The sequence below is a fragment of the Branchiostoma belcheri genome, unplaced genomic scaffold, assembly GCF_001625305.1.
Source record: "Branchiostoma belcheri isolate BF01 breed outbred unplaced genomic scaffold, Haploidv18h27 scaffold79, whole genome shotgun sequence".
Lineage (NCBI taxonomy): Eukaryota > Metazoa > Chordata > Leptocardii > Amphioxiformes > Branchiostomatidae > Branchiostoma > Branchiostoma belcheri.
The window spans coordinates 1575601-1601621 of NW_017804453.1; the positions used below are offsets into that span (position 1 = coordinate 1575601).

A 26021-nucleotide genomic window follows, 5' to 3' on the forward strand; every position below is an offset into this window, starting at 1 on the left:
GAGGGGGGGGGGGGGGAAGTTAAATAAACCGTTCCTAATGGAACACGGTGAACACGGCCATTAAAAACACCTGCTGTTACATTAATTTTAAAGCTCTTCTTTATTCATATTCACTGATTTTACATTGTACTATTATGTCGTTGAAGGTATACAGGCCTCTCTCTCGTTTGTTGGTTATAACTTACTACCAAAAGTTGTCCGCAAAAGCACTTTGAACAGTTTTCTCCTGTCAATCATAACTGGCCATGACTTGTTATTGTTATGAGCACTACCGGCGTCATTTTCCAGGAAGTCGTCGTTTTATTACGGCGAATCCAATGTGATTTACGCACAAACTAATCCCCAGGTTTTATATTATGTCCTTGGCTGGGAAAACCCTAATTTTGTCGAACTTCAGTGTAGATACTGTAGTTATGTACTTGATAAACGATTGTGGCGGAATCGTTCATGCCATCGCGGGGATCGTAAAAGTTATATATATAACATATATCCAATAAATGATGACCCCTGTTTTACAGGGAGACACCCGGGGATGCGTTATTATCATAGTTTAGTCTCTATGGGAGGCTACATGTAGGAGGTTACCACGTTAAAATCGTAGATGACAGGCCCTTTAGTGATGGCTGTCCCTGACTTCGATGTTGGCACCCCCGAGACTCGCTTCCTGGCTCCACGTTGGCATTCCTCACGGGTTACTGACATGAACTGACGCTGTTGAACGGTTGCAGTTTCACATTTTCCCGTCTACGACCACTGGGCGACCGATGAGAGAATAAGGATTGCTAAATGGATTTCATAGAATCTTCTTTTTATTATTTTTATTGTCTTTAAATCATACTTGAATTCTTTCATCATGTCCGAAGGTAGTTATAGGGATCACTCAAATCCAATGTTGGCCGCTCAGTACGGTCGCTCCGGACATAAGGATATCGATGCGATGTGACAAATCTATTCGCTCTCTAAATATTTATCTTACGGAAGGTTAAGAGAGCAACAGCTTGGCCTCATATTCCATCCAGCGTCCGCCAATAACACACGACCACATGCGATCAGCAATGACATGTCCTAAATGACGCGTCAGCAATATACCTTAAGTATTATTTTCGTATTTTCATAGGTTCACTCTTTGTATTAGACCATAGCAAAAAATGTCAACAATAAATCCTACCTATAGTTTAAAAAACAGTTAAGATAGATCTGGCATTAGAATATATTTCATCATGACATACATGTATTTTTAGAAAATTTATCATAACAACAAGTAACTAATTATTAGCAGATAAACAGCCGGGAATGGTACGGTTGAGATTTTTTTATTAGAATTTCATCCTGAATACATTATGTTACCTGAATACATTATGTCACATTATGCATGTACTTCTGAAATAATTTCTACATTGTCATAGTTACGGCCCATCATCTACTACCTTTGAAGGCAAAGCCTCTTCATAGCATTTCACATAAATAATACTTGACAGCGATTAAATTCAATAGGACTAATCAATTAACGGTCATCTTGTACATCAATATACATCAAATACTTAAGACTTAACAGACGTAAAGATTATTTAAAACATCATGAAAATATCATGAACTCAATCAAGAATGGATAAGATCATCAGCTGAACACGCTTAGCTTAACATATATATCCATGCTTCGGCGACAGGGAAAACATAATTATCTGTAATATAACTAAAATAGTTTGGAGAAATGAATGAGTGGAATGCCTCTATAAGACGACATTACATCTCAGTGATAACACAAGAGAAGAAACGGAATGGCTATTAATGGCTAAGCGTGATTTCGATGCGATGATCCGTATCACCTCAATATCCATTCGTTCAACTTATGGAATACGAGTAACCCTCATCAGAAGACACGCGGATCATCATGATGATGCGACGCTATCTATAGAAGTGTCCGTGATGATACAGCTGTCATTGGTGACGCTTAACGGCACGTTGAGTTGTTGGTTGTCTGATGCGGGTCTGTAGTCAAGCACAGTAAAAATAAAGGACAGGTTGTTAGTATAAATGCCCATTTATTTAGTAGGGATTTGCCAGAAAAGTGCGTCAAAGGAATCCCCCTCCCTAAGACCCAGACCCCTTGCCATATTCCAGAGCCGTTCTTGATATTTTTATTGTATTTTATTAATGTTTTGCAGTTGTAAGCAAAACAAATCAATGCAGGAAGACGTGAGCACTCAACTGATAAGTTTATACATAAGAATAAATGTTCCAGTTGTCCGTACCCTCTCCTGGAGTCTCCTTCTGATTTCCAGAGTCTCCACCTTGTCCTGCATACACTGCAGTCGCTCCTCCCTCTCTCTGACGTCATTGGACACAGTTCTAAGGACGTGCATCTGACGTTGGAGTAACTGTCTCGCAACATTTATGCCTGGTGTTTGAAAAGGACGTACATGTCAGCCAACGTTACTCTGTTCTTTATATACTACTTTACAACCATAAAAAGCTTTTCTTTTATTTTCACTTAGATTGGTATTAGTCGAAAAAAGAGGTTGGTTTCTGAGAACTTTTGTTACGCTAAGAGAATGAGACATGAACAATGAAGATTGATACAATTAAAAAAATGCGATGAATAAGGAATAAAACGTCTGCAAAACAGTTAAAATGCTCAAAACTTCCAACATCGACTGCACTATGAAAACGCACAACTTATCACGAAGTATTGCTTGCACGAAGCAAAAAGAAAATTACTCACTTAGAGGGCCCATCTTCTTTATACTATATGATTTCAGTTGATCAAAGAACGATTCCTCTTTGCTGGTTCTTCTTCTTCGCTTATCCACCTTTCAGATGCGGCTGTTTACTGTCAGAGACGGTTCGCACAATTTATAGACCCGGCCTTCCGGTTTGGGTGGAGCGTGTCTATGATTAGACGGCATGTTGACGCAAATATGACGGCATTGCGGCATTGAGAATATTGGAAAAACACAGACGCCTTCTTGGAAAATAACCGGTAGTAACTGGTATTGGCTTGTCAAGGCCCATGACGTTTATGTTGTCCACCAATGTAGCACACAGCTTTGCCGGAAATAACCATCTCTAATATGTGTTGAACTGAATATGTGTTTTAACTGAACTGAACTGAATATGTGTTATAAGAGAGGACTAAATGTACCAGTAAGAAGTTGGGAATTTTAATCTTTATCCACCTGGTTTTAGTTTCACTCGAACTCTCGGTAACTTTAAATAACTCCATTCTACATATTTCTGTCTCCGTTACAACATACTCGTGCGAGAGATGACGTCATATCCCATGATAAACAACTAGAGTACGTGCAAAGCGTAATTTACGTCAGATTCCTTCTACCACGTGACACGCCCATGGTCAGTGCCCTCACGTACTCAGTGTGACCAATCGCCTCACGGCATCTTAACAAAAATACTGTTGCCTTATGAATTACCATGCGAATGGTATGGTAGATTCTAATGATGTAGCTATTCTATTATAGTCACTAATACCATTCACAAGTTTCATTTCTATCACGTGGATTCTTGCCTTAAAAAGGCATAAACGTTTGGAAGCAAAAACAAGTTAGTGTATCATTTAAAAGTGAACGTCAGCTGTTATTTCAAGAGCCGAGTCACGTATAGACGTGAATAGTTGACGTGCCGCATTTTTGATCGCCACAGTTACGCAGAATCATGAATCATCATAGGAATGTCCACACCATAAAGTGACAAGTGCATGACTTTCAATGAAAAAGTATAAGTGCACGTGTCCATACATGTATAAGTGGGTTCACATATAATAGTAGTCAAAGCGTCCTAATGAAAAATCTATTATGAACACATTATTGTGCTAAATGTTCACATTACAGTAGCAAATCCAAATTTTAAAAAGCAATAGCAGTAAAGTAGTACTGTAAATCTTAAAACTTTCGCGGTCCCTTTATTTTGTGGTAAAAGAAAAAGAGAGTTTTCGGCGGTGCTTTAAATTCGCGGTTGAAAAAAATTGTAGAACGATCATACAAGGAAGACAGATTCGCGGCGAGGTCACCACGAAAACCTAGAAAAAAACACAGCGAAAGTTTCACGATTTACAGGGTAACCTTGTTTGTCCAAGGTCAAAGGCACGTCCTGTTTTTAACATACTTGAAGTCATGACACATGACACATACCACACACCACGTGTCTTCATGTAACAGTATTTGCTGCTGATGAAGGCACTACACCACCCACCCACCCCAAATCCTATAAATACGGCAAAAGCAGGCAAATTACGCAGTGGAAAACAACAAGTGCAAACGACTTACGGAAGCTGACATTCGACGTACGAAAGCAATCATGGTTCTCTACCGTGAGTTGAACTACCTGAATATTCTATTAGATATTAGATAATATTATTAGTGATCAGTTAGATCCAGTAGTGAATAACTCTGCAAGGTTACAAGAGAACAGTATGTGATAGTTTAACATACCAACATGTCTATGAATATTCGTAATAAGACACCGTGTATATGAAAAGTAATTTTTTCTATGATTTCTCTATGATAACATGTATTCTCATACAAATATTATCTTTGCTGTATACTCTGCTGTAGTGAATGACCTGTCCAAGATTGAACTTCGTGACAACAAACGCCGTCTGAAGAACGTGATGTGGGAGCTGGAGACACGGCAGAGCCGCCTGGACGACATGATGGATAGGGTGGAAACTCTCAACGCCAAGATGACAGTAGCCGAACAGGTGAGACAATGGGATACAATCATTCTGACTGGGAGTAAGCAGGAACTAGGGGTTGACATGGGGGAATCCAGGAAGCCGAGAATTGCATGATTGACGCTCCAACTCTGCACAGTGTCTGACCCTTGGTTCACGAAAACCTATAATATTTTCCGGAAGTCTTAATTATTTTCCGATTTCTTGTTTCTTTATATATAATGACGACACCTATAATACAATGTATAAGTAACCTTAGGCTATACACATTAGTTTATCTTTTAACACCATTTCTCTGCAAACAGAGACGTCGACGATCAAAGAAGAGGTTACAGTAACAGCGAAGTGCGGAGTAGATATATGCTGGACGAATTGGATAAGTATACGCTGGATAAAGAAGAGGAACGAAGTTTTATTTATAAAACGATGTAATGAGAGTACTGAAGCTGTGACATTTCATACTATAACATAGACTCTAAAAGATTTGATGGCAAGAAGACGATGTTATCTTGTAACATCATAGGGTTGTCTGTGATGTCAGTCGTTACATATTACTATTAATATTACTTGTTTTACTGTGAGAGAAATGAAAGTGAATATTTGTGTGAAAATAACGCCAAATTTTTGATGACGTAACTAACTATAACCACGGTTGCAAGATATGTTGTTTAAAATTGAAATACAAAGTAAAATATAATGAAATTGAATAAAAATAAAGTTCTTTTGTTTAAAATGAAAATATGTCATGTTATTATGAATGTCATCCATATAATCGAATCAGCGAGGCCTATATATATATATATATATACATGTAGTTGAAACCACGAGATTGTAAAGACATCTTGAGTGAAAATAAATCGTTGACTCGTTATGCTACTCATAAAGACTTACATTTCGAACATTTGGCCTGCAATATAAAAAGAAGTGGTAACTTGTAAACGGGTACTACTGGTATATATTGTTAAGAATGGCTTTCACGAGTTCTAGTAACAGCTAAAGTGACAAGAGTGCGTGCCCCTTCTGTTGGTAATATCATACTTAAACTGGTCTGCCTCGTGTCACCAGACACGTAATTGCTTTTGTGGTATTTTGGTTTGTTACATGTAGGCCTCGCTGATTCGATTATATGAATTACACATCCGCGATGTTTGCGACCATACTACTTCTTCCGGTCGAAGGATGATAGAAGTCGGAAGGAAAAAGAGAATTCGAAGATGCTACAGGAAGGGAAGCAGGGCTCATATTACCATTTGTTGGCATCAGCAAGTATTCCAAAATCCGAACAAGATGTTAAAAAAACAAGAATAAAGAATCCAATGTTTAGAGTACCATACCCTTTTCAGTCATTTGTTCAAGCTTCTTGACGCCTTAGATTTCATAATGAATGCAAACCTTTTTGCACGCTCGCATCATGTTTTTGGGGTTCCTTAGTAGTAGATATCATTTGTAGAATCAAATCAGTATGGTCTTACGTGGAAAATCAATCTTGTAAGTCGGGTACAGGCAGAACCCTTAAAAAAGAGTTTATGGTTAAATTTGTTACTGCTTTCAATGGAAGAGTCATGTAAGTCTAGACGTGGACAAATAGAATCCCTAAACCGGAACGCGCTGGCCTGGTCGTGACAGACATGCTAAGGACGTACATCGACGGGGTGTCGGTTACGAATGTATAAATACCAGTCTGGTATTTTGAGTATTGCGGTTGTGTATGACAGAGGAGTATGCAACGTATGTACAGCTAGACGCTTGTTTTCACCCACACAACCATGTATGATATATTAGTGAGACAAAATAAATGTGAATGCCAACCATTTTGTAACGTTTCAGCAAATATTAGTTTAGTTATGACACAGTATTGTTGTTTTAGTTCTTCTCTAAATATCTTGCTCCACGGATACTTTATTGGAGGTCAATGGTTGTATTTATTGCCAGTCAGTTGAGTTATGTTACACATGATTTACTGTTATACAGAATCAGACAGTTTTATTATCATATCAATAGGATGTGTCGCTCAATACCATTTTGGAACACTAAGCCACCACGTTATTGTGTGGCTGTTATAAAATTGCTGCTCTAATGATAACATGCAGCCATGTGCCGGCTCTAGGGTGTTTTACTGACCCCACTCCTAATAACCATAGGCCTTTTTTCTGACAGCCTATCTATTCAGTCCTTTCTTATTATTGTAAACCAACACCGTAAAACTCATCGGCGTATGCCAATGGGCCCGGGCGGACGGGCAACACATCCAGCACCGTAAATATACCTGGTACGACTCCCGATGGTATAGTTACCGGCTAAATAACACTTGACATATACACAAGGGTAATGACCGAATATGGAGCGCATGCGTGACCTGCGCACGTCAATTTCAATGTCATGTTGAGGAGGATAAATTTAGAGGATGTATAGTTAAAAGTGACTGCGTATGTCAGAAGGCATTCAACATTTTACAAGGCGTTAGCTGTCGAAAACTAATCAGCCAGGGGCAATCGTTCATCCGCCAAGAACTCCGACTTCCCGCAGAGCCCGATCTCCTAACGGCCGCACCATGCCTATGGGCCCAATGAGTAAGTCCTCCGTGTATAAACCGAATCGTGATGCTTTTGTAACCCACGTATACTTCTTCTGCTTTTGTGCTCTGTGTTTCCAATCTAGCCACCTTGGGTCACTTCTCCGTGAAAACTGTTTAGAAGAAAATATAGCATGTGGAACAATACAAAAATGATAGAGTAAGATTTTGTCGTCTACATGGGAAATCGGACATTTTAGTTCCATTGAAACTGAAAGTTTCACCTAGGTCTGTGCAGTATAATCTACTATTGTGTTTGATTGAAACTGATTAGAGTGGATGTGTGTTCTCCCCAGGTGTAGACGTCGCCAGACAAATCCTCAGGAACGACAGAAGCATCCTGCATTCAGCCAGAAAGGAAACCAGAGAACGGGAGGAGCGGCTGGCAGCGATGATGGACAGATGTGAAACGTTAAACGTCAGGAGTCAACTGGTGGACCAGGGGGTTAGTGTTGTTTTTCACAGCTCAAAGTTTTAATTGCATGTTCATATTAATACCCAATACAGAACTTTCAGTGAGTGAAATGCAGCTTGCTACAGGTACTTATTATTCTATATCGGTTTTGGAAATAAGGCTAAATGTAACGTGCTAGAAAATAGATGGACGCTTCAATACCAGACGCCGAAATAACCTTCAGCTATCGATCCAATACTTAACAATTTGATACTCCCTACAAACTACGTCAGTGTTTAAAAAACATATCACATCTTTAAAGATATAAGGTTCTTGTGCAGTGTATACAGACATGCTAGTATGTAAGCATACGTGTTTACATGGACTCACAAGCGGGTAACTTCTCACAAAGCTCACTTTAAACCGTATGCTGAAAATAGATAAGATTATATGGAGATTTGCAACCTAGGGACAAGGACATCGGGGTCTAGTGGACACGCAATCGTTCGCAGAAAAATGTTCTTTCTATTGATTAACTACATGGCTTTTCTGAATCTCCACCCTTCTATATTTCAAGGGCGCGTGCAGCCCTTCTTGTTATTCTGACCTCGGGATCTCTACCTGATGCGTCATGTTAACTTGATCCTGACATTGAGACGTTGACGCCGATGTATTGGTCTCCCAGACAGATATACGTGGATACAGGGCTATATTAGGGGCTATGCAACACTCAAAAGGACATATCTGCCATAGATATATGAGTGTAATAAAACTGAGTAGAAAGTAGGCAGATGCAGACAGGCTCTAACAAGGGTCTGCCGGACATATGTGTCAAGTAGATAGGTACTTAAACTTAGCCCGGATGACAGCTCTTTTAGCTGTAGTATATACGGTCTCTCGCTCACTTCCCTGCCAAAAAGACTGGACATATTACATCCATCTGGTGATGACGTCACGCAATGAGCTGATTCGACCGTCGCGTGCTGCGCGGGGCCTCTGCTGATTGGATGATCCCATACCGCCGCAGTCAAATAACTCAGGTTTGGCCAATCAACGCGTCTGTTCCAACTCTGAACGAATATTCAAATGACAGACTCATACTCATAGTAGAATATGTCCTCGTCCAGTCTTTTTTAAAGCGACCAAGAGATTAATAGTACTACATCTAAAAAGAGTGCCATCCATGTTAACCTGTACGCTGCGTTTGGATTCAAGTGCAAACATAGCGCTCCTGAATACGGAATAAACAAAACATAGACTGATTTATTACACTTTATTTTTTTCTGATTTCAGCAAACGTACCGTCGCCGTAACATGAAAAGAAAGCCGAAGAAGACATAAAACGTCAAGAAATACTACACCGGTCGCCGGGAATGGCTATGTATAAGTTTGTGTCACGACTAGTTTAAAGACAAAGACGAATGTAAATGGTACTGCTATCATTTAGATAGTATTCATTATGTATTCAAATGTAACTACGTGTTTGTACATGCAGACAATTGATTTAAGTGTAGTGTATTGGAGTATTTGTTAACCTATGTTCCGCTATAGATGGACTGTCGTGAGATTTACGTCCCTCGGGTTACAAAAACAAAAAAAAAGCTGTTGCCGATATATCGCTTAAAGCAATACATGCTAATGTACACAAACGTGCTTTAGCGTTGTTGTTTATGAAAGCCACCATTGAGCAAACCTACTTACTCTTCTCCACGCCACCTGGCGAGCGATTCACAAACTGAAGGATATTACGTTCAGCACCAAGGACAGATGCCAACAAGTTTAAGTGAATGAAATCCAGGCACAATATTACTTGTTTCTTGACACGCTAGGAATTTCGAGAGGACATTGACTTTGACGTTCCCACCTGAAGTCCAATCTATGAATAAGACTATTTATTAGTTATGCTCATTATTTGCAAAAATGACCACATAACCTGTGGACACCATGTTGCTTTACACACTGTTACGTTTTTGTGTATTCTTTCTTTTAATATTTTTTATCAAAGAACAGATTCAGGCATTGAAGTAATGATCCTGGCAAACACTTTACCCTTTTGTTGTGTTTGTAGGTGATTAACTGACACTTTGTTCTTACTTCATAATATCTATTTACCTAGTACAATGTGTACTTATTGCTTTCCGGACAGCGGTGTTGTGACGAGCATGACTGTACATTTGCGGAAGACTATAAGTGCTGTAAGCAAAGTCCACCGCACACGTGTTTCCTGTTGTGACCCCTGCGGCTTCACAGAAAAGATGTTTCTCTCGCTGCTCCTATTTTGTGCTCTGTCAAGTGTTACACAGGTTTGCTCTTATGTACATTGTTATATAATTCCAAATAAATCAAGCAGCTGGATAAATTCTTTGAAGGCTCAGACGTTTCAGGTCGCATTTGCTACCATACATTAGTGAGTGAGAACGTGTTCCTGTAACATGCAGTAAATTTATTTAGTTACTTGATTAATTTCGTATTACCTACCAAGTCATTTATCAATTGTGTGTGATTTGTCATTGCTTACATGTGTTCTATGAAACGACTTGTACTTGATAAGGCACAGCAACATATGGTATGATCATAACATGTGCCGCCCATGCAATGCATGGTAACGTCGATAAGCAAAGCGGAAAATGTCACTTCCACACAATATTCTGTGGCCAACATCAAAAGATTCTGATTTTGGCACCAGGGTCAGGCAATCGCTGGGGAAAATGGTGCGTGCAGCTCCAACCGTGACTGTGGCAGTACACAGTGTTGTCACGTGAACGGCTCTCCGCTAACAGGGCTCTACCCCATCATGGACGGCACAACTATATCGGGTACCTGTGGACCAAGACCTCAGGTAACTCAGATATGTTTCGTAATACAGCAGTATGCTCTTTCCAAACCAAATTTCTTCCCAAACGTTTATTTGTACATACATGTATACCTGCAACACATATGCAAACTAATTTGTTGCTAATATAAATACGTCAGACAAATAGTTTATAATTGAGCATAGTTGTTTGCTTACATGTTTGCACCAGGTGCAGCTGCTCCCAGGGGGTCGTCAGGAAACAACGACATTTGTGTAAGGCAGGGAACTGTTCAAAGTAGTTTTTGATTCAAAACTATAATAGGTTTGTTGATCTATATGAGAAGGGGACATTATGTACTTACTACTGAGGACTAGAGATTAAGGAAAGTGATTGATAACTACCTACTAAGTCTCTCCTACTTGTTTTTGTTTCAGCTGCTTGCCTAGATAGACTAGGTTGACAGCACGTGGGTGGGGAAAATTAACAGGCAGAAGGTCAGGAGGTCAAAAGGGCAGTCACAGGAAAAGGGGTGAACTTGAAAGTTATGAAAGCCCCAAATTACTTTCCAGAAGTCAAAAATCCCCATAAAAGTTCTTATTTTGCTTTCAGGAGGGACAGGTGTGCAGCCTGATGTACGTGTCTGATAACTGTGGTTGTGAGGACGGACTGCGGTGCTGGGGAGGGATAACAGGCATCCAGCCCATCTCAGGCACCTGTCGTACTCCGGAATACATCCAGCAACAGTACGATAACAACCCTTTCTGGTTCCTGATTCCTTAAGTGGCAGAATTATTCAGAGAAGTGAACGAGAAGGTGTGGAATGTGTGCACAGTAAATAAAATCGCCTATGATGAGGCAAAGCACGACTTTTTTGGTTTCGTTTCACACATTTATTTGTTACACCTTTACGTAATGACAAAAACTGTATTGTTTATAGCCATTCATTACAGTAATGATATAATTTGTAACGACTTCGGCGCTAGACATTATGCATGCTAAAGCTGGCACCGTGACACATTTTGGGGTCACAGTGCTTTTTTCGTCTGATTACCTATATGCTAAAATGTATTTCTTCCAAACTCAAGCCGGTGTACATGCACAAAGATTGCCTCTAGCATTCGCATTTAATATATATTCACAAGTAGTTCTACAGCATTCAACTCGAAAATGTAACATCAATTTAATTGGCCAGTCGCATTCCTGTTGACTAGATGTTTTACCATTACATGTATATCACATTGTTATATATCATTATATACTTACACACAAATTTTTGCATGCTATATACTGAGAACCTGTGTGCTACACATGTATGATTAGGCATAACAATATCATTATCACAAGTTCACAACATGTTACGAACTTACACAAAGCCTGTAACCACATGTTAAGTGTTCCCCATTCTATGACTGTCACATTGCTTTATTTGCGCAAAGTACCCACGTATTTGTCCCCTCCAATATGCACGACCCATAATCACATCAAATTTACCTCGTTAGAACAAAAAATGTATCATTCCTTTCTCAAACGTTAACATACAAATGTAGTGTCATTCTCTAGATTACTATGCGGCCGTTCCCATAGTAAAAGATAATGGGTACGGAGGCGATAAGCCCACCGAGGTAAAAGATCAAACAAAGTCGATCCAGGACGTGAGCCAGCCGCTCCCAGTCGCTCTCTCCTGCCTCACGATCATCGGAGCCCGGTCCGCCTTTCTTCCAGCCTTCCAAGCTCTCTCTCAGGGCCTCCAGACTCTGCTGGTTGCTTTTCATGACGGCCTGCAGGCCTTTCAACACGGTGACAACGTCGGCTTCAGGACTGCCGCCAGGTGCTTCGCCGTCGTCCAGCCGGTCCGATTCAGGAACCACTCTGCTGTTGATCAAAGTGACCCCATCCATGTTGGACGACTTGTCCTCTTCTGAAGCCCTGTAGGACAATGATCGAAACAATAACTAAAATGAGTAAGGACAACAAGGGGTACTTACACATTGTTTGTGTTTATATCTGATATATCTAACCATACCTCTATTGTAATCGATCTATCAATAAATCAATATCTGCCTATGCATATAATACTTAGTATACAGACACGTACGGACCTTCTCATATCGCCGAGCAGCACTAGGCGTGCGCAGCCCGCCAGGAAGAAGACTTTGGTACACTGAGACATCTCCGTCTCTCTACGGGACAGCCTCACCACCCAAGTCGTCACCAGCATGAAGAAACTCATCATGACGATGGCTACTATATTCACGATACCTGCAACAAAGTAAACAAGATATCATAGATTTCAGACTCCCGGGAGGTCATGTTACTTTGGATAAGAGCTCGACCCTCAAGTTCACAGAGCTGCGCGAACTGTTTTGGTAACTATAGGATATGGGATGAATGATGTCACTTAATCGGGTATTATAACACTTCTTGAAAAGCTCGTAAAGGAACAGGATTCAGACAAACAGACAGACGGGCCCATAACATAGCGACCAAAACAATACTTCCGTACCAGAGAGTATCAATATTCATTAGATATCATCCCTTATTAGGTTCAATCTCTGAGAATCAGGACTATGGTACGACCTTTCGGCACTTACCGATGAACGGGATGTTCCCGGACCGCGGTAGGAAGTCTGTGATGACCACGAGGTTGACGAACATGGACAGGAGGATGGTCATGCCGTACCCGAGCCGATCTCCGCTGTCCGGAGGGATGAAGAACGTGACGCACATCAGCAGCGACAGGACAATGAACGGTGTGACGGTCGTACACAAGTGATAGGTCGGCTTCCTCCGGAGGTGCAACATCAGACAAGCCTTCATGGATGCACAGTGTAGAAGTATGAGTGTTTACTTAAATCCTTTTGTTTAGAAATTGAAAGATGAATTGATTCCAAAAGTGCAACAAGAAATTGGAAATTCTAGAAGCCGGGAAGTATTTGGGGGTTTCATGACGTAGACCTACACGGACCTCCAGGAAGTGTTTACGTTAATGTACGTATCACACCACTTCCTGATTGCCTCCGCATACACCCACTTACTCCCACCCGACGACATTCTCCGAGGTAACATACTACAATGTACTGATAAACGGGCTTGGGATATCAAAATGATGAACTCAGCTTTTACCTGGTTGTCTCTGGCTTCCATATTGACCAATACAACCCATTCTCCTCCCTGTACCGCCTGGGAAACGCTGCAGTTCATCACACCCTCGGTAGAGTTCTCTTCTCGGCAGCGAATCTCGTCACCCTGCTCGTCACCAGACGTGAACTTTCCTCCCACGTGCACACACACCGGGCACGTCATATTGTCAAATGGGAAGAAGTATTGGTTGAGATCACACGTAGTCACCACCAGATTTTCTGAGTAAAAACAGGTAGAAATGTATTGTTTACAAAGGTGCACTCTGGCTTCTTAATACGTTAACGTGTAGTCACCAAAATGATAACTTAGTACGCTTGTACATACACATAATACAGGGATCTTCTGAATGAAGTAACATACAACACTTCAAATCTAACCATTATGCTGTAATGAAGCGCCTTGTTTTCGATCTTAGGTAATACCAAATCTCGTCCACGTGGTCCGTTTCTACGAACTGAGTCGGATGTTGCATCGTCGTTACTGTATCTGTCTCCAAAGCTGTTGTAAAAGTCTTTTCTATACAACTGAGTGTGATGCATTCATCATAGACTGAGCTGTTCCAATAACAAACACCCCAGTGTTCTCACCTAATGTCCACGTAATCTCTCCGTCCTCTTTGATGGCCACGTTAACGTCAGGAAAACCTCGGAAGTCAGGATTGGCACTTCAATGAAACAGAATAAAAACAACATATCAATAATTCTCAACAATTGTACCAAACAACATCATACACCAAAAAGCAGTTACTCAAGCAACTGGATATGATTTTGAAAATCATATCCAGTTGCTTGAGTAACTGCTTTTTGGTGTATCGTATTACCTGGATGTCTAACCTTCATCGACCAAACAACATCATGTATGTGATAAATAACCTGTAAAAAAATCCCATGGAAAAATAAATAAAGATAGTCCAGCAACCATCTAAAACATAAGTTCCACTAAACACAGTGCACTGTTTTTACGTACTTCCTCAACAGCTGGATACTCGGTCTCCATACATTGTTGGCGGGGAACTCTATACGCTGCAGGTCGCCATAGGATGACGGCTCCCAGTCTAGCCGAGGGTCGTTCCAATGCTAGTACAATTAGCAGTACGATATCATTACACAAACAAACAAAAAAAGACGATTTCAGAATGACAACAATTTAACCAAAAGATCGATATTAGAAAAAATACACTCACATGGTTGTGCAATTTACCTTCATGTAATACATTATCTATGATTCGATTACTAAACCAAATAAATTTCAATATGAACCCTGGAGAAATATGACACACAGAGGGACGCATATACAGCCAAATCACTTTAACATCCATTTGTTAGGTACTTAAAAATTCCAAACCCTTACCAAGTAAAAGCTGGTGTCCGTGGTGATGGACGGTATTGTTTCGTCCTGTAGAAACCGTCAAAAACATGACAGATTATATGTATTTCAATATAAGAGATTTGGAAACAAAACTTACATGTTTGACTATCATCGGCACCAAGAGACATCTTGATGTAAACAAGAAGTCGTGGATTTCAGACCTCTAGACAGTATTAGGTCTGACATTTGACCTGTCATTCTGCCTGTTAATCTCCCCACCTACGTGCGGTCAACCTACTCTAAATCTGTCCGGACAACACAGACACACAGCTCTGACAGCCAAACCAATACTTCTGAGTAAAATAAATGTTTGACTCACGACATTGACAATACTGCTGACAAGGCCCTCCACCGTAATGATAACTTTGTCGCTATTCGGGCGGAGGTTGGGGTTGTACAGGGTTCTGTTCAGTTTTTCACCCAGAAGCAGCGTTCTCTCGTCAACTGGAACGATAGTATAAACGTAACGTTAGAAACGACTGGAAAGTATCCTGTCGTTTTCCAAAAAAAATAAACTAATTTGTCTGGATCTGTTTTCTGTTTTAACTTGTTAAACAATAAAGTAATATTCAGTTTTTCCAGACCTTCCTTACATTTTTCAGTTAATTTGTTTCCGCTTGTTTGGTTGTATGTGTCTACGTGACTTTCGTTGTGTATTAATGTTTAATCAGTTTAAGCAATAAAAGTTGTACAACCTATACAAGTCGGCACTTCTTCGGGGTCCCACTTGGCATCTCTTTGACACTCCGAAATGGCCGGCCCCACCAGAGTGAAGCCGTCCTCGCAGCTGTAGGACACCTTCTCTCCCGGCCAGTAGTAGGCCTTGGCCTGGTGCAGGGGGATGACTCTCCGGGGGACGCCACGGTCAGGACAAACACGACCTCATGGAACAACGGATAATGAGACAGTAATTACCATATGGCATGGTCACATTCGTCATATGCATAGATAAGTTGTTGTGAGATTTTGATGTAGACATTTCATGCAGGCAGTGACAGAACCAACCGCCAACAAAGATCTAAGGCAGCTGAATATTGTGCGACGCGTAGACGACTATCTATATCCCAAGAATAAAAGTCAGAATATTTATCTTACCACTACAAGGTTCGATGTTGCAGTAGTCCCATTCACCATCTTCTCCCACGTAACACCACGGCCGCTCCGCTCCGTCAGGGTTACGGCAGTAGTTCTGCTCCAGGTTCGCCCACGGGTACTTGTCTAGTTCGTACGTCCTACTTTCCCATCCGATGCAGGGTTTACCTTTGACTGTGTCGGTTATGCTTCCTCTGTAGTTTTGACCACTGCCGTAGTAACACTCTGGCAAAGCAAGGAAAAACGGTAGTAAGACCACAGCATTTTATGTAACATCCCTCTAGATTCCAAATGTATTGATAGGAGAGCGTGAAAAAAAACGATATGCCTTCATTTTCAAAATGGACCATTAATGACATACACGTAATTATCATGTGCGTATGTTGATGCTTGCTGTTGCCTAAGAGGCTAAGACTGAAAAATGCAGCACTAGTAACTACTGACTGAAACACTATAGCTACTGCTAACAGATGGGTGGAAACCTAAGTACGACGTATGTTTCCAAACACGTCTGCAATAACAGGATGTACCTTTAGCCTCCGTCAAGTCAGTTCCCTCCCAGCAGTTTTCAGAAGGCAGGTCGTTACAGGGTACTAGCTCCAGCAGCTCGGCACTTATATCCTCCTGACACCTATCGCGGATCTCTATGCACCATGAACGGCAGGGGGGCACGCGCCGTCTGGCGGAACAAACCGGGAAGAAGCTGTAGCATGTGTAGAACCAGCCCTGGAGAACAGACAAAAGCCGGTGTGAGCGTCGCTATTTTCTTTTCTACAGTGGCATCAATTGTGTTATCCATTTTTGACAAATTGTGTTATTCCTTATCATGAATAAAAATTGACTACCAAAAATGCCATCTTAACTCTTTTTTATTGCGTACGTACCTGTAGGTGACAGGGGTATTTTGTTAACGCCGAAGCATCATCAAATATCTGTCTTAATTGCCTTGATTGTAACACCTCTGTAACATTTTGATGGTTGTACAGGTTGGGGAATATTGTTGGCCAAGGCTGCATATTACTCGGCGGGCAAAATATAACTTCTTTCGGGATCTGGTGGCACTCTGTGAGAAATCAAACAAAGTCGTGGCAGTCAAGTCTATTGTCTGCATTCAGTATGGTTCCTAAACCGTCGATTTTATTCATGTATGAATTATCTGTGATCTAAAAAGTAACGTTAACTTAATAATAAGATATGAGGCTTTGCATAATGAGTGTTCAGTCTGAAACTTACGGTGCCTGTTGAAGTGATACTGACAGAGTATTTCCATGTATATGGCCATGCAAGTGTATATGGCCTGGATTCCCGCCCTTTTTTTAAGCTTTAGTACGCTATTTCGGTCGCCTTCCTGACCAAAAGACTGAAGCAGTACACATTCTATCAATCTGTCATTTCAATATCTGTTCAAAACGTGAACAGGCCCGCTGCACTGATTGGCCAAAGCGTAGTATGAGGTCATCCAATCAGAGGCAGATGTCCGTTTTTTATGTGATGTCGTAGAATGTGTTGGTCCAGTTTTTCTTGCCAAGAGAGTGTACTAATTCTAAAGCTAAAGAGGCCGACATCCAGGCTAGCAAATGTATGCATCTTATACCCAGTCCCCTGGGATGTAGTTAATTTTATAGGGCATCCCAGCTGTACGTACTACGGCAGCACAGCAAAGAATCTATCATAAGTGCAGAGACAACATTTACATGGGCCACCATGCAAAGAGAATATACTCACCACAGTTTTGTTCATCGCTTCTGTCCCAGCAGTCAGGGTTGCCGTCACAAAGAAGATTGACCAAAACGCAGCTGGCTCGGTCCGCACACAGCCAGGTCCCTTCTGCACACCCTACTGGTTCTGTCAAATGACGTAATAAAATGTTGGTCAGCCAGAACGGATTGCTGGGCTATAAATATCGCCAAACAAACGCGTCATTACAGCAATTGGATATTATTTCGGAAACGGACAGACGTTCCAGGTATCATCCACTACCTTTCGTCGTTGACACTAGAGAATGCTCAGAAAATCCTTCGGGCTAAATACTGCGGCTTGGTATATGAAAGAAGGCTGACAATAGAAACTTTATACTTATTTGCATAATATGCATAAACTATGTCATTTATCACTTAAGCTACAATGCCTACAAGTTATTCCAGCAGTGGGCATTAAAGAAATTCCTGTATAATTTCTAGAATTTTGTGGACTGGTTTCATACTATACTATAAGGCTCATGGCTCCTGAGGCGTCGCCAAAAATATACAGGGGTTGTACGTAAGGCCATGTTGATTTGATTATATGGATGACATCCTCCGGGAACCCCAAAATTGATGCGCGCGTGCGAATAAAAAAAAAAAGTTTTGAAAAAAAAAAGTTGTTTTCATTATGAAATCTACGTGGTCATGAGGGTTGAACAAATGGGACAGAATATGGTTTGGCGAATGATCTAGTCTTCAAGTTCATTTGTTTACAATTTCGTCTTTTTTCGTTTGATTTTGGCATTCTACGACATTGGTATGTTTTTTTTGTAACTTACGGTATATTTTTGCTCATTTTGCAACTGTTTTGTACGATTTACAGTATGGTTGAAAACTTTTTTTTTTTGAAACGGCCGAAAATTCATGCGCGCGCGCGCGGATGTCATCCATATAATCAAATCAAACAATTATTGAATTTGCCATATTACCTCGAGTAAGAGATACATAGGAGGCATTGAAACCTCGCGAATTATTCACATAATCTGTAGACATCTTCACAGTGAGGATATAACTTCTTGTTCGTTTGGTTGGTGGCGTAGCACTACCACAAAACACTCCTGGAGCAAAAAGGAGAGAGGTTATGACAAGAACACTTGCTTTCCCCAGCTCTTTCCTTTTACCTGTTGATCGACCATCATTTAGTGATAGTTGACTATCAAACTGATCATGTAAATACACGTCTACCTGTTGCTGCAACCTACTATAAGATGTAGACTATACAAAATAAGAAAGTCAAGATTTGCCGCAACACTTGCCTAAGGAGGTGAAGCTCCCGTCAGGCCAATCTCCATCAAACATCTCTACCTTGTCGTACAGACATCCGCCGTCAGAGCCAGGCTGGAGGTCAAAGTCGGTGAATGATATCTCAATCATATACGTCTGGGCCACCTATAACATACATAATGTACAAAATCGATTAAAAGGATCAACATACCTAGGATAGAATAGAATACATGATAAAATAGTTACATATAAATGTATTCCCAAATGGCTGCCATACAGACTTGTCTGTGAACCTTACTCACAGTTATTTCCCACTTGCACTGCATCGCTATGCCGTACGCCTGGGGGAAACCTGGGCTGGCAAACCACCCACTGGTGTTTGTATACTTGACTCCACAGTTGAACAGGTGATCTCCTTTGATGACATTTAAAAAGACAAGATACGTGTATTAAGTTGTGTATATTTGTAAATGGTCTGGTAGTTCATACAGATGACGGACAACTCACACAGAAACTATGAGTATTCTAATCTCCAAGCAGATCTTTTGGTGGGGGTCGAGGTGGGAAAATGAGTACAGACTGGCCAATTTGATACTGTCTTGCCCCCAGCAAAAGATCTGCTTGGAGATTATGAGTATCCACGCATGTTTCGACCCTACTTAACCAAAACACATACTGTCGTTCTGGTATAAAAATTGTAGCTTCGAGATAAACGTACCTTCGCATCCAATTTGTTATTTACTTATTGTTATTATGATTTGCAGTTCTGCATTCACTTTGTTATTTACTTATTGTTATTATGATTTGCAGTTCTGCATCCACTTTGTTATTTACTTATCGTTATTATGATTTGCAGTTCTGCACCCACTTGTGATTTACTACTGTTTATGGTTTGCAGTTTTGCAACCTCTTTTTGTAACAGTTTTTGTTACATTAATCATCCATGACCTCTGACCTCTCCCCGTTCACTTAAGTTCAGTTTTCAGTTAATGTTGTGTGCGTTATGTTATTTTTTTTATTAAGACTCACACCTTTTGTTATGTTGGTTTTACTTTCATGTACATTTGTTTTGTTCTGTTCTGTACATTTGTTTTATTGTAATTTTGCGACTCCAGGAAGAATAGATTTCATGTAAATCTAATGGAGATCGAATAAACAAACAAACAAACAAACCTTCGCAGGTAGATATGTTGCAAAACTTTGAGGTGACGTCCACAAAGGTATCTTTTAAAACATAGCACCAGGGTCTGTCGGAGTTGTAAGGATTTCTGCAGTAGTTTTTCTCCAGGTTGTAGGGACGGATTGCACTCTCTATGGACGTGTCCTGCACAGAAATCACATTGTTAGATATTTTTGACAGACGTACCATCACAATCCAAGGGAAGTTTCTCATGGGATTCCTTTTAGAGTGAATAGTTGGCTGTCCGTTTAGAAAAGTTTTTAAAAAACGAAAACATCTCTACAAGACTCAAACAAGAATTCCGAGATTTCATACCTCCATGAAATATGGGCTTGATATGTAAATGTAAATTTCCTCTTTAATTATGCAAATTACCTCCGCATTAACATGATATATGCATTGTGATGTATGTGAACTTTTGATTAACTTACAGATGTCCCAAGTATGACATTCCCATAATTCACCATTAAGAAATCATAGAATTTTTGCATAAATTATGCAAATTAGGTCATCATTTGCATAATTAGTATCTGTTGATGTTCTGCCTGCCATAGGTTACATACATTACATGTATGAAAGTAGTATAATGTAAAACACTGTAATTATAGAATTTCCTCATTAATTATGCAAATAAAGTCCTCATTTGCATAATTTGCATTTAATCATGTACATCTCTCTGTCAGCTACCTACACACCAAAAATTATGAAAATATGTTGTTCCTATCTTGACTTATTGGCTTTTAAACATTTCGCCAGAAAGTGCCCTGCAGTTCCAGAACAAGCTGCTAGGGGGACCAAACTCACACCACTTACTCCTCACAGGAAAAGCAATCTTTCACCAAAACATCAAGACCATAGCATGTTCAGGACAAAAGATACAAAAACCGGAAGTTCTGCTGCAGTACCAAGGTCATCCACCAGGAGGCCCATATTTGACCTTGACGTTTGTCTTCCTAAGACTTACCAACATACCAAATATCATCATAATCCATAAAGGCGTTCTGAAGTTATGCTGACCACAAAGTTGCGGAAACACAGACAGACAGACACACAGACAGACATACATACATACATACATACATACAGACAGACACGCCAAAAACAATACCTCCATTTTTCATGGAGGTAATAAACCACATCTCTAAAAACTATTCATCAGCCACTGCTTCAAAAAAAAACATCAAATAGATCTACAAACTATTTATATACGAGGGGTGTTCAAAAAGTTCTCGGCCCAACCTAGAAAATAAAGGTCAAACTCCTATTCTTTAATATAGCTGTATACTATGACGTCTTACATCACTGCACACAAAAATTCAAATTTTTATATTCATTAATTAGCACGTGACGCCCCGTGAAAATGGGGTGGGTGAGGGCAAAATCACAAAATGGCCGCAACAGCACCGTGTGCTGTGATCAAGTGTATCGATAAAAAGGGATGTCTCCTAAGGAAATCCATGAAGACATGGTCAAGACACTTGGTGATGACTCCCCTTCTTATTAAACTATAAAGAAGTGGGTTGCTAGCTAAAAGCGCGGCAAGGAGAGCACAAAAGATGAACATAGGTCAGGATGCCACAAATCAGCACCACGGACAATCCATTTGAGGCCATTGATCACATGGGTAGTGAATGGCAGATGTGAGACTGTCCAACATGTAGCAGAGTCTTTGGCCTTTGTTTTGGCTCAGTTCACAATGTTTTGTCGAACATCCTGGGGATGAACAAACTGTCTGCATGGTGGGTGCCTCGAATGTTTTCTGAACATCAGAAGTTAAACAGGCGGGACATTTCAAGGAACGAATTCAGTCCAATGCATGCTAATTTTCTACAAAACATTTGTAACCCAAGATGAGCTGGGTTCACCACTTTCACCCCGAATCAAATCAGCAGAGCAAACAATGGAATAAAGTAATTTTTCCCGGCCCCCCAAAGAAGTTTTAGCGACTTTCGTCCGTTTACAGGGTTTTTGCCTCTGTTTTTCTGGGACAGTAAGGAAGTAATCATGATTGACTACCTGCGAAGGGGTTAACGCATCAATGGAGAGTACTATTAAACAGAATTACGACATTTGAGGACAACGATCAAAGAGAAAAGGAGAGGAAAGCTCCGAGCTGGCGTGCTGACAATGCATCTGTCCACACAGCACAGGGGTCAGTGCCAGCAGCAAACGAATTTGGGTTTGCAGTCTAACCCCACCCTTCCAATTCACCTGACCTAGCACCCTTGGACTTCTACCTGTTTCCTAAACTCAAGTTCCACTTACGTGGTTATCGTTTTGATGGTAATGATGACGTCATCTATGCGGTAGAGGCCAATCTGGGGGGTCCGGATGCAACCTTATTCCACAAGGGGAAAACAAAACTGGAACATCACTGGACTAAGTGTATTGTAGTTAGAGAGGACTATATTAAAAATAGTGTGAGAAAAATTTCACTGCCATGACGTTTTCTAGGTGAGGCCGAGAACTTTTTGAACACCCCTCGTACTAGTGGTGTGTTACCTTAAAGTTAACCTTCGGGCACGAGTTTCTAAATAAATGAATAAATAGTTCGGTTCCTGTCAATCCTCAAACTTCCTTTCCGATTAACCTTACATGCTGAAAATACAACTTACAAACGGTAGTGCGCTTTGCCATTCCATACACTGCTGTCCAGACTCAGTGACGCCTTGAGTTCCCCTGTAATTCTGTCCTCTGCCGTAAAAGCAACCTAAAGTGCAAGGAAATTTCACACACAATTCGCCGTGTTGAACAACTTCGAATATAGCGTCTGAAAATCAATAGACATATAAGTCTAGGTTTATCTACACCTCGATGAGTGGCCTGAATCAGAATTTAGCAGGCAGGGGATATTTAAATCGTATAAGGACATGTCGGTACCGGTTACGGTGTGGTCAAATTCGCCGTAGGGCGTCATACACTTACCAAGCAGGCTAAAACACATGCAGAACTGTCACAACACACAAAAATGCCCCCAGTTTCCAATCGTACCACGCACGACGTACGTGACCAGGACCTTACGTTTAAATCACGACAGCACTCCACAATGTACGGATCATGTTATTTAAGATGAGAGTTCAATATTGAAAGAATGGACTTACTTTGGCGTTCCTCAACATTGTAGCAGTCTTCGTGAGGAAACGTATCGCAAGACGGGAACTGAAGTTGGGAGAACCACTCTCGGGCTGCGCAGTTTGGGAGAAGAATAGCCTCCTGCACTTCCTGACACCACGAGTAGCACGGAGGCCGCGTTCTGAAAATTAAACAAACTAGGACAAAATGTACCAAAACGTCAACTTTGGCCGTGTTTATGTGAAGTCACCCAAGGCGCTTTACATGTGGTTTACCCCGAAGCCGGTTTCAAGTGCACGTGGCTCCATCTGAACGCTCCAAATCACAATGAAAGCGCCTCGATCCCAAGCCACTTCTAGAGGTGGTTTCGAATCGGTTTTCCCGCATCGCGATTTGCGTCTGAACGCAATGTGATTTCAATGTGACTTCACTTGGTCATGGATTACGGGGTGATATGTCTTTATTTATATGCAATACCAAATTTTACGTATCAGCAACTTAAAGAGCAGTAATGGCCAAATAATGTGTCCGTTCTAGGACGAACTTCACCGCCTCTGGCGGGACTACGTCGGCTTTCGGCCGAGACACGCTGGGAGGGGGGCACGAGCAACCAGGTCGTTGACCTCTGACAATAATGACACGCTACCTAGCGTGTTTTCATCAACAACAATGAATGTAGTTTCGGAGAATCACACCGAGCCGAGAACGTGCCACACATTCCTTTTAAAGACCAGATGTGACGAATGTGAGTTACCCTAATCGCGGTTTGGGTGACTTCACATAAACACGGCCGTAGTCACGCTCGCATTGGTCGAAGTGCAGATTGCCATGCTATCATTGGCTGAACCATTTGGAACTGCAGATTGCGATTTCTTTACTTTCGCAGATGACAAACCATCACCTGTTGTTCTCGCACTTTGGCGCCAAGAGGGTGCATATGAACGCAGAGGCATCGGGATGACACGTCCCCGCCTGGGCTTGTATGTGGTGAATAATGCCTTCCAAAACCTGCGGTGGGATATTTGAGCCCAGGAGGTTTCTGCTAGTCGTGCGATCGTACGTTATTTCACCTTTGCAGAAACTGTGTGCGTCCGGGATAGTCTGGCACTCTAAAAAACAAAAGGTTAATTTGAGTCGTAACTTGATCATGAAATCAATGATATTTAAGGCCATTCCCTAATATCTGCTAGTATCAACAGCAGTATACTCACATTTCGGGATCTAAATGTCGATGCTTCTATCTTCTAGATTGAAAACTTGATGTTTTGCATTCGTCGCGATACTATAAACGAGGAGGCGATCAAAAAATGTTAAACTTACCACAGCCGCTTTCGTCACTACCGTCCCAGCAGTCCTTGCGGCCGTTACAGGACAGAACTATGGGGACGCATTCTGAACCGTCTGAACAGCGAAACTCATACTGATCACATGTCACATCTGGAACACACAGAGTTACAGCACTTATGTCCCTGTCACACGCTATGGCAAGAATGTCAGATTGAGATGATAGCCAGTCAGGACCAAGGACAAGAATGTTTGACTGAGAAGATAGACCAATTAGAACCAAGGAAAAGAATAGTTCTATATATAGAAAATGGCCAATCGGAACCAGCTACTTCAAAACTCTCAAACTACTTGTCCATTAGGCCAACACGAAGGTAAAAAGCCTGTTCTGATTACATATTAATGTAAGGAACAAGTAGTTGTGCCTACCCCCGCTTGCATTGCTGACATAACTGGCATTGAAAGCCACCTGACGTCACCCATGCGTCACTGCGGTAACATGACTGTAAACTGGCGGGACTCGGAGCGGACTTGTGCCGGGGGAAAGTTGTCTTGGGTTTCATTGTTCCCGCAAAACCTTCCTGTGTAGAGATCGTATAAAAGCTCCTAATTCTAAACTAATAACATGACGAAACGCATTTTGTAGTTTCTCAATCAAATTAGTATCCATGTTAAATTTTCGGTCATCTGAATCGTCTTTGATTCATAATTTTTGTACCAGTGGCATAGACTTAAAGATATTTCATCATCATCATCATAATCATGATTGTCGCTCCCATCTGTTGACGATGCGGCAACCACTGCTTTCTTCTCTATTCTGCCCATCGCTTGCCTCCAGATCGCTCCCTCCAAAGTGAAAAAATCATTATATGACAGATAATATTATCTATAAGAGACACTACAATACAGTACCCAGTAGATGTTCCTCCTCCAGACGCCTCTCCCACACTTCCACGTAGTCGTACTCACAGTTGGGCTCATACTCCAGTTTAAAGGTGTCGAAGGTCAGCACTACTGACGACACCGGCACACCGATAGCGATTGTCCAGTTGCACCGCAGGTCGCTGTCGTAGTTATGCGGAAAGTTCGGCGAGCTAAACGCCCCTGACGTATAAGTCAGGGTCGAACCGCAAGATGGACTCGTAGCTACAAGGGCACAGTTTTTGAGTCTGTAGAAGATATCTAAGCCACGAAACGCACCCCAAAACAGTACTAATACAGTACGACAAAATCCAATCTCAACCTACTCATGCACTTCCAATGCTTGATGCTGAGAACGAGATACATACAGCCCGCACCCCTAAACCAGCAGCGCCGCCGAAAACAATACAAGGTCGTACTAAAAGTAACTACATGTATATACGGCAGTACATACAAATTGACCTCACCTTCCGTTGATGGATGTAACATAAAGATAAGGACAGACACAGTCCACACACCGCAGACCTGTCCGCACATGACTGGAGAAGA

At 41.2% G+C, this 26021-nt stretch overlaps 2 protein-coding genes and 1 long non-coding RNA gene across 4 annotated transcripts; 1 reads left to right on the plus strand and 2 right to left on the minus strand.

Annotated features, from left to right (window-relative positions):
* Positions 1 to 1297: 1297 nt before the first annotated feature.
* Positions 1298 to 2838, minus strand: LOC109485964. Its single transcript, XR_002141166.1, has 3 exons — positions 2723 to 2838; positions 2253 to 2398; positions 1298 to 1989 (listed from the first exon to the last, which is right to left on the minus strand). It is a non-coding gene; the product is annotated as an uncharacterized LOC109485964 (long non-coding RNA).
* Positions 2839 to 4200: 1362 nt separating this feature from the next.
* LOC109485939 lies at positions 4201 to 11314 on the plus strand. Of its 2 annotated transcripts, XM_019789642.1 has the most exons (4): positions 4201 to 4324; positions 4569 to 4714; positions 10340 to 10492; positions 11058 to 11314. In XM_019789642.1, the coding sequence occupies exons 1-4, from the start codon at positions 4312 to 4314 to the stop codon at positions 11226 to 11228; spliced, it is 483 nt and encodes a 160-aa protein (XP_019645201.1). In that variant the 5' UTR covers positions 4201 to 4311; the 3' UTR covers positions 11229 to 11314. The 2 variants fall into 2 exon arrangements, 1 of the variants encoding a protein (XP_019645201.1); XR_002141165.1 differs by lacking the exons at positions 10340 to 10492; positions 11058 to 11314 and adding an exon at positions 4993 to 5418 and having other exon boundaries at positions 4202 to 4324.
* Positions 11315 to 11616: 302 nt separating this feature from the next.
* Positions 11617 to 25658, minus strand: LOC109485938. The gene is made up of 23 exons (XM_019789641.1): positions 25464 to 25658; positions 24981 to 25132; positions 24588 to 24704; positions 24169 to 24376; positions 23297 to 23448; positions 22811 to 22905; positions 20189 to 20339; positions 19318 to 19430; positions 19048 to 19180; positions 18721 to 18849; positions 17775 to 17894; positions 16934 to 17112; positions 16580 to 16775; positions 16053 to 16274; positions 15653 to 15838; positions 15277 to 15401; positions 14940 to 14984; positions 14556 to 14665; positions 14177 to 14253; positions 13572 to 13807; positions 13040 to 13259; positions 12548 to 12707; positions 11617 to 12374 (listed from the first exon to the last, which is right to left on the minus strand). Exons 6-23 carry the CDS (start codon positions 22835 to 22837, stop codon positions 12005 to 12007), a joined length of 2799 nt encoding a protein of 932 aa, XP_019645200.1. The 5' UTR covers positions 22838 to 22905; positions 23297 to 23448; positions 24169 to 24376; positions 24588 to 24704; positions 24981 to 25132; positions 25464 to 25658; the 3' UTR covers positions 11617 to 12004.
* Positions 25659 to 26021: the final 363 nt, after the last annotated feature.

What these genes read in the sequence shown, in the direction of transcription:
- LOC109485938 (XM_019789641.1), bottom strand. Translation starts at nt 22,837, where the DNA reads ATGGAATGGCAAAGCGCACTACCGTTT. An exon ending in GGCAAAGCGCACTACCGTTT is followed by an intron (nt 20,340 to 22,810) that starts GTAAGTTGTATT and finishes ATTTCTGTGCAG; the next exon opens with GACACGTCCATAGAGAGTGC. An exon ending in AATACCCCTGTCACCTACAG is followed by an intron (nt 16,776 to 16,933) that starts GTACGTACGCAA and finishes TCTGTTCTCCAG; the next exon opens with GGCTGGTTCTACACATGCTA.
- LOC109485939 (XM_019789642.1), top strand. An exon ending in AGATGACAGTAGCCGAACAG is followed by an intron (nt 4,715 to 10,339) that starts GTGAGACAATGG and finishes TTTTGGCACCAG; the next exon opens with GGTCAGGCAATCGCTGGGGA. An exon ending in CCTGTGGACCAAGACCTCAG is followed by an intron (nt 10,493 to 11,057) that starts GTAACTCAGATA and finishes TTTTGCTTTCAG; the next exon opens with GAGGGACAGGTGTGCAGCCT.